Raw genomic sequence first — 8,963 nt, forward strand, 5'->3', positions numbered from 1 at the left:
TGTAGACCAGGCTGGCCTCGAACTCACAGAGATCCGCCTGCCTCTGCCTCCCGAGTGCTGGGATTAAAGGCGTGCGCCACCACCGCCCGCCCGGCCACAGTAGGTTTCTTCCATGCTGTCTGCCAGCATTCCCCTTGTTCCACAGAGCCTCTGAGGACACACTGTCACGCCACTGAATATCCCTGGGTCTTGGCCTGCTTATAAAGCCAGGACGAAAATTTCCCTAGGAAACGTTTTGTTCGGGGATAAAACACTGCTCGGTGGATAATGTGTGTTCCTGCTACACAAGTGTGAAGACGTGAGTTCAAATCCTCAGTGCCTAAGTCAGAAGCTGAATACAAAAGAGCTCATTTGCAATGCAGTGAAGACAGGCAGATGCGTAGAGCTCACGAGCCAGAGTCATCACTTAGAGCTAACTAAATCAATGAGCTACAGATGAGAGATTCTGCCTCCAACAGAAGGTGGAGGGAGGGAGAACAGCTGAGGAAAACCCTGATACCCACCCCTGGCCTGCACATGTATGGACATTGACATGGACATCCAGGCTGAGATAATAATTACAAAATAAATGTTTAAAATTTTGACATAGCCTATGCTTTAGAAATGATTTGCTAGGGGCTAGGGAGTGATGGCGCACGCCTTTAATCCCAACACTCCAGAGGCAGAGGCAGGTGGATCTTTGTGAGTTCAAGACCAGCCTGGTCTACAAGAGCTAGTTCCAGGACAGTTAGGACTGTTACATAGAGAAACCCTGTCTTGAAAAACCAAAAAAAAAGAAAAAAAAAAAAAGAACCGATTTGCTGGGAGCTGAACTGAGCCTTGAGAGAATGTGTTTCCCAAATATGGAAGTCTTTTGTATTTGGGTGACATGAACCTCGGACCACCTACGGCTCCAGAGCCGGCCTCCATCCCCTTGGGGCCTGTCCAAGCAGTCGGGCCCTGGGCTTCCCTCCTTTTACCTTCAATGTGTTGCTCCTCTTTATCGGTATGAATTTCTCTGGCCACGTCCACGTTTGTTGCCGTCTCTGCAGCTCCTACCAGCTCCTCCCTGCTTCCAGCGTTTGCTTCAGGGTGAGATCCCTGGGTGTCTCTGGTCCCATCAGGAGTTTCACAGAGTGACTCGTTCACTACAGGAGTTTGCACAAGCTGGCTCCCGTCACCATCAGGAGTTTCACAGAGTGACTCGTTCACTACAGGAGTTTGCACAAGCTGGCTCCCGTCAGGCACTTGTGGTGTTTCACTCTCTTTGAGAATTCTTTCCAGACGTTGGGGCTGCTCATCTTTGCATGGTGCTTCCTGAGGTTGCTGCTTCTCACTGCTTTCTGCAGACTGACCCCCTTCTGTTACTTCGGGAGAGTTGTTCTCTTTGGGCATTGCTTCCAGAAGCTGAAACTGTTTGTCCTTCGAGGTCTCTTGAAGTTCCTTTTGTTCAGCTTTTTCCACAAACTGATTTCCTTCCGACATTTCTGGAGAGTTGTTCTCCTTGGGAATTGCTTCTACAGTCTGGGGCTGCACGTTCTTTCCCATTGCTTTTTCAGGCGGCTGTTCCGTAGCTGTTTCCAGAGGAAGAGCGCTCTCCGCCGCCGTTTCTAGAAGTTTCGTCCCTCCGGCAGCCTGTGGAATCTCAGAGGCCTCCACTGCTCCGGGGGAGTCCCTCTCTGCTGATGTGCTCAGAGGCTGGCTCCCGGCTTCCGTTCCTAGAGGCTCAGTCTCAGCGTTTCCTTTCAGAGACTGGGCCTCTGTCCTTGTTTCCACATCTTCCTTCTTTTCCTCTGCCCCCAACGTTTCATCGTTGCCTCCTGGCTGAAGTAGATCAGATTCTGCCCCTTGCACTGGAAGCTCGGTCTTCTTTGTGGGTCCTGACGGGTCTGCGGCATCCTTTCCAGAGGCCTCATCGTTTGCCTGGGATGGTTGGTAGCAGGATTTAACACCATTGGCTGTAGGCACCACGGAAGCCTTGGGCCTCTCTAACAGGACCTGGCCAGGCCTTTGTGCGCTGCTGTAGAAGGCAGCTTCTCTCCCTGGTGTGCACGGCATGGGTTGGGCCACGCAGAACCTGCTTTGTTCTCCAGTGGATGAATTCTCATTTGAAGGTACTTTTTTTTTGAGCATTTAGTTGTAAAATAAGTAGAACAGAGAGAACAGAGTTATTATTTAGCTATCTTGAGAAAGTTGATTGACATCAAGCGGATTTAGTTGTTCAATCAAACCACAACCCTCACTCCTAATCAAAGGCCTTTAATATCGCCAACCTAAACACCTCACCTTAATCATTAGCGTCCTCTGAACCAGCTTTCTCCTGAGCATCCCATCAAGGCTTCCGTCCCATATTCAAATTTACCACAACTACCTTGCTTCTCTTTTACTTGCCCTTTCTCCTCTTTGGCTTCCCCTGTGTGGTCCTCGGGCTGTTAGAGTCAGAGTGGTGATGTGGAATTCCCCTCTGTATGCTGTGAACACCATTGGTTAATAAAAAACTGGTTTGGCCTGATAGGGTAGATAGGCGGGGAAAACTAAGCTGAATGCTGGGAGAAAGGAGGTAGAGCCAGAGAGAAGCCATGTGGCCCCGCCAGAGACAGACACTGGAACTTTAGCGGGTAAGCCACAGCCACGTGGTGATACACAGATTAATAGAAATGGGCTAAATTAAGATCTAAGAGTTAGCAAATAAGAAGCTAGAGCTAATGGGCCAAGCAGTGACTTAATTAATATAGTTTCTGTGTGGTTATTTCGGGGCTGAGCAGTCGGGAATGAAATAAGCGGCCTCCTTACAACAGAGTGGGCCTCTGAAAAGGAAAGGCTGTACAACAGAGAAACTCCACAGGTGAAGACCAGCACCCTGAGTATAGAGACATCCAAACCTGAGTTTCGTGTCATGTTAGGGGGACGGGGAATGTTGGGGAGCACGTGGTCCACTTAGAGCTGCTCCAGCTCCTCCTGCATCTGCACAGCCTTGGGGGCAGAGCCTTGGGGACACGCACAGCTCTCAGGGCTGACATGTGATGTGAACACAGCCTTGGGGACAGAGATCTCAGGGCTGACATGTAACATGGCAGTGGGTGCACCCCCATCTCAGATCCTGTGAGGCATCCCAGCACACTAAGTGACAGTGCTTGGGATAGTTTAGAGCAAACAACTGGGCAACATGTTTGTGCTCCTACTAGGTGACCTAGTACCCCTACTACTACTGGAGAGCCTTTAGAAAGCGATGCAGGGGATCACCCAAACACTCTTTGTAACAGCAGAAGCTGGAAAGCAATTTAAACGTCTAAGAATATATTCCACTGGGCGAGAAACTGCCCCACGAGAGAACATGAATGTGAAGACCATGTGACAGAGCCCGTAAGTGCAAACAAAAGATCAGCGTGCACACTGGGTTGATCCAACAAGGGGGAGCAAACAGTGGATGTCAGAACAAGGTCTGCTGTGTAGCGGACAGCTCACAAAGTCAGGTTTCGGTGTTACAGGTGATCACAACTAAGCTAAAAGGAAGGAAAGGATGGAAGAAGAGAAGGAAGAGAAGACAAACCAATCATAAAGGGAGGGGAGCTGGAAGAAAGTAACCCCTAGCATCACAGTGGGTCTGGGTTCACCCTCCCAATGCTGGGATTATAAGTGTACCCACCACACCCCACCGGAAGAATGTTTTTCTTTAGGTACCTTAGGATATTTTGACGTGGGGCATTTCAGTTAACTCCTACTGTGGAAGGACAGGACCTTGCAGCTCATTTTTCTAACCTACTCCACCATCACCCTGTCCCATTACACATTCGTATCTCCCTGCAGGTCAGTGACTGTGCACTAAGAATCCCTTAAATCATGACTCTCTCATAATTTAGAGAACACAAAATGAGAGCCATGTTTTCAATCTGACTTCAACATACACTCTAATGAGCATGGTTTCTAACAAAAAGAAAATTTTCAATCAAACACATAAGTGATACTTTTTTTTTTTTTTCGAGACAGGGTTTCTCTGTGGCTTTGGAGCCTGTCCTGGAACTAGCTCTGTAGACCAGGCTGGTCTCGAACTCACAGAGATCCGCCTGCCTCTGCCTCCCGAGTGCTGGGATTAAAGGCGTGTGCCACCATCGCCCGGCCCACATAAGTGATACTTAAAGGCAAAATCTAAACAACCATGAGCAGCACAGACTCCGCCCTCAGGTATCTGAGAGTCCTGTGAAACATGGCAACGGTCACTAAACACAGAGGAAAGAGATCTGGCAAGCTCCGAACCATATGGAACAGCTTCTTGAGAGTGCCCAAGAATGCCAAGGAGGTCTGGAGGCTTCAGGGCAGGAGAGCTGGAGGCCAGACTGGAGTGAGGTCACGGAGGCGTCTGTAGGTGGCGCCCATGAGCTTAGAGTGAAGCTTGAAGAACAAGAATTGTGACCAGGGCTTATTAAAGAGTTGACTGAGTAGGGAAGTGGCAGATAGCTCAGAAGTACTGCCTGGGTTCAGAGTACACGAGACCCTGGGTTCGGTTCTCAGCATCCAAGTTAACACACACACAAGTGATAGAGCACAGCCATTTCTCTCTTATTTTACCAGTAGAAAATAGTTGTTTATAGAGAGATGGCTACATAAATATTCACCACTGCAGCTACTTCCTCATCAACTACAACTCGGTACTCCTACAGTTCCTCACAGCCAAGCATCCCCATGGACTCCTCACATGAACCCCCTCCTAAAACAGACAAGGTGGAACACACCCGGTAGCACCCGAACTTGCAGGCAGTGATGCTCTTACTTTGATCCACAGACGGGAGCCAGCCTGTTGCCTCAATGTCGTTATATAATAAGTGCTGAGGACGGATGCACTGATTCCACCCAGAACTGTTTAAGGATACGTCTGCTTTCTGACTCCTCCGTTTCGTCAACGCCTACCCTGCTCTGGGCCTAATCCTTTGATGCCCATTATCTCTGACCCTGTTATAAACTGACAAATTTGCTGTGACAGCTAAGCCGGCAGACCTTTGTGGCAAGCACCCGTGGTGATACGCACACAAAGAACCTAAATGCCAGGCGGCATTACTGGGAGGACTGAAACCAGAGCTAACATACCTGAAATCCACATTCTGGTGGAAGCTTTTCAATCAGGTTCATTGCCCTGATGGGAAGTGAAAAGTCTCTACCCAGCAAAGAGAAATACCCGGGTCAGTACTTCCTGTGCTGTGCCACGCAGCATCCCGAGCATCCCGAGGGCCTCCCGGGAGTGCTCCTGGCGTGTTCTGTGCGGCTGCTGTGGAGGCGCTAGGTTCTTAGACCTTTTACCTTAATTCTTCTGTTGAGAAGTTCTTCCTCTTCAGATCACAGCACCTGCCATCTGTCTCACAAGCACAGTCACTGAAATTTACCTACTAGGCGACTTGGGGAGTTAGTGTGCAACAGCATGAGCCCCCACAGAGTGTGCCAGCATCCTCGGGTTCTTTCCTCGCTTTCTTCCCAGTCCTAGTTGACAGCCAAGAGCATCAGGGAGCTATTCTGGATGGTCTTACCCACCGCCCTTCACAGTGTGTGGATGCATCGTCCTGCTACCGTAACTCCAGTTCCAAACCCAGCGTGTGATTCTATCTACCAGTACGTATTAATAGGGTCCTCACTTTGAGCAGAGATGAACTTAAAAAATATTTCATGCAGTAGAACTAAAACTAACCAAAAACACCTCTAGAGGTGAAATTTAAAAATCGATGTTTTTTAACTACCTGAATTTTTATTAAAATTCTTTTTGGCCATAAAAGCAAATGAAATAATTTTTATTTTGTTTTTCCTTTTCTTTCTTTCTTTTTTTTTTTTTTTTGTTTTTCGAGACAGGGTTTCTCTGTGGTTTTGGAGCCTGTCCTGGAATTAGCTCTTGTAGACCAGGCTGGCCTCGAACTCACAGAGATCCGCCTGCCTCTGCCTCCCGAGTGCTGGGATTAAAGGCGTGCGCCACCACCGCCCGGCTTGTTTTTCCTTTTCAAGACAAGGTTTCTCTGTGTAACAACTCTGACTGACCTGGAACTTGCTCTGTAGACCAGGCTGACCTCAGACTCACAGAGAGCCTACAGCCTCTGCCCACCCCCACCCCCCAACGAGTACTGGGATTCAAGGTGTGCACCACCACCACCCAGCTAATGCAAAGAAATTTAAAGGCAGACAACGTAGAAATTTAAGTACAAGCTTTCTCATCTTGCTGTCCTGAGAAAGTAGCCACAGAAAATGCAGAAGGAATGTCTGAGTCTGTGTCCCACCCAAACTTTACTTAGAAAGCAAACGGTCGGCTGCATCTGACTGGCATTCCAGTTTGCCATCCCTGTCATGGGCAGTAACTAAGCTCTGTCTAGACACACTGTATCTGTTAGTTCTTTGATTCCTCAGAACAACTTTAAGATAGACATCACTATTTACCCAACTTTACAGATGAGGCAAAGAAATAAGAGAGACTGGTTCAAAGTAACACATTCATAAATAAATTTGAGCCCAGAGAGTCCATCTATAAACTCATGTTCTTTCTTTCTTTTCATTTTTGAAACAGGAATTATTATTCTTTTGCTATATCTTCCACATGTTGGAATTACAACTATGTGCCACCACAGTTAGCAGGACCTACATTTTGTTTTTGTTTTGTTTTGTTTTGAGAAAGGGTCTTTCTATGCAGCCCTAGACAGCCTGAAACTCAGGCTGGCCTTGAAAGCAGAGATACACCTGCTTCTACCTTTTGAGTGCTAGAATTAAAAGCGTGTGTCACTACTTAGGCCCGGCTTACCTACATTTTCTTTATATTCATTTTTTATTTTCTAAATATTTATTTTTATTATTTTTGATTGTGTGTGTGTACATAATTGTAAAGCCTTTAGAGACCAGAAGCCACTGGATCCCTGAAACTGAAACCACGCTAGTGGGCCACCATATGTATGCTGGGGATTGAATTTGGGTCCTCTGGAAGAACAGCCGATGCTCTTAATTGCTGAGCCATCTCTTCAGCCTCTGTTAAGGCTTTGAGTGGACCTCCCAGGGGTTGGGAATGTTGTGAGACTGTGCGTGAGCCTGGATGGGCCAGCCTTGCAGAAGCTTGGCTTCGTGTTGTGCTTTACTTCAAGTTTGTTGTACTGCTTTTCTTTCCTACAAGCCAGAGAGATTGCCATGCGCCCAGCAGTCCGCCAGCCTAGTGTGGCCTAAGCTACTTTTCATTTTCTTTCTGTCGTTGCCTGGATCCCCATTCTTCTGCTTTTCTGAGTTCCCTTATCTCCATAAATCCCTGGCAATCCATCTGTTCCATCTATTCACCATTCACTTGTGATAGTTATTGGCTCCACTTTTCCTACAGGTAAGGTCATGATATGGTAAGATCCAAGGTTCTGCAGGGCTGAGGCCAGACTGCAGGTGAACTGGAGGCTCTGGGCAAAGTAGGAGCTTTGGGTCACACAGGGGCAGCTGCTCGTCCCTACACAGCTTCCGTTTTCCAGCTATAACTGGGACTAACGATCCCTTTAAGGCCTCTAAGAGCGCTACAGTAGGGCACAAAATGAAGCTGGAATCAAACAGTTGCCCCCTTTCCCTCATCCTTGCCTTCTCTCCTTATGTTCTGAGGTGGTCATCTAAACGTCTGAAAGCTTTCAGTTGTGAAAGATTTAATGTTAAGGCTATCAACTTATGCTACTGTCATGGAGGCATTTGGACAGTTTTCTATTAAAGGTATAAACGTGCACCCCCTTTACCCAGCAACACCACTTCTGAGAATGGTCTGTAGATAATGCTTGTCCGTAATCAAAGTGATGTCTGCACAAAGGAATTCACCAGAGCTTGTTCACAACAGGAAAGGCTGGAGACAGATCAGATGTCTCTCGGTAGGGGACTGGTCAAATAAGCCACATGACCGATTATTTTGCAGGTATAGAAGGGAGAACAATGCCTCCATGGTGTTAGGCTAGATAAAGGAACATTGAGCACACTATGTTTTTACAAACAGACAGGGAAAAAAAATATTTGCAATGCCTTTTAAAAAATATCTCTTAGCCGAGGGTGATGGTATACATTTAGAATCCCAGAAACCAGGATGTTGAGGCAGGGCATCACCGGCCTGACCTATATAGTGTGATCTTGTCTCACAATACCAAAAATGATGGCCTGAATGGTTTTTCAGCAGATGAGGTCCTAGAGCAAAAGAAGTGGATAGAAGCCCTCATCCCCAACCCAGGAGAAATCTCCAATGGATAACCATTAGCAAATGAAAATTTGGTTTTCTCCAAGGGAGACTTACTGAAGAAGCAAACCACTCTTAGGAGTAGGCCACTTGCCCAGCAGCAGATGGCCAACAGAAAATGAACTCAACGGCATCTTTGGAGAGGTCCTTATCTCATAATGTCCTGTCAGGCCTTTTTTTGACTTTGTCTTATATTTTTATTTATATTTTTCTTCTCTTTTTTAACCTTACAGATTCTTTGCATAGGTTTTATGACTTCCAGCTTAGAGTTTTTATGGTATCCCTTAGTGTGCAAACACTCGTGTGTCTCTGCATCTATATCTGCTTCTTATGCCTTTTCTCAGGTTCTTTTTCTTCTATTTGCTGTGTGGGTGTTTTTTAAATCTTATTACATTATATTTTATTTTATTATTATTCCCTAGAGTCCTGCTTATTGTCTAATGGCAGATGAAAATGATGAATGCAGACTGGGGTGAGGTGGGGAGGAGTAAAGGGAGGGGAACCATGATCAGGATGTAATGTGTGAGAAAAAAATCTATTTTCAATAAAAGAAAAAATACCAAAAGTGAGAAACAAAAAGAAAACTCAAGGGGAAAATATAATAAAACAAGCAAACAATTGAATACAAGCAAACAAACCAAAATCCTGCCTGTGTAGAGACAGCACATCTGTAATTCAGCATGTAGGGACCCGAGGCAGGAGGTGAGCCAGAGGATGGAGGGGAGCTCAGGCAGGAGGTGAGCCAGAGGATGGAGGGGAGCCCAGGCAGGAGGGGAGCCAG

The 8,963-nt window shown here is 46.8% G+C and overlaps 1 protein-coding gene across 1 annotated transcript in view; it reads right to left on the bottom strand.

Annotated features, from left to right (window-relative positions):
- The window catches only part of Erich5 (glutamate rich 5), a 13,933-nt gene that overhangs the window by 838 nt on the left and 4,132 nt on the right, over nucleotides 1-8,963 (bottom strand). Inside the window, exon 2 of the mRNA XM_026789786.1 lies at nucleotides 960-2,096. Coding sequence (XP_026645587.1) covers nucleotides 960-2,096 — 1,137 coding nt within the window. The remainder of the gene's footprint in view (nucleotides 1-959; nucleotides 2,097-8,963) is intronic.

Source organism: Microtus ochrogaster, unplaced genomic scaffold (assembly GCF_000317375.1).
Source record: "Microtus ochrogaster isolate Prairie Vole_2 unplaced genomic scaffold, MicOch1.0 UNK29, whole genome shotgun sequence".
Taxonomy (NCBI): domain Eukaryota; kingdom Metazoa; phylum Chordata; class Mammalia; order Rodentia; family Cricetidae; genus Microtus; species Microtus ochrogaster.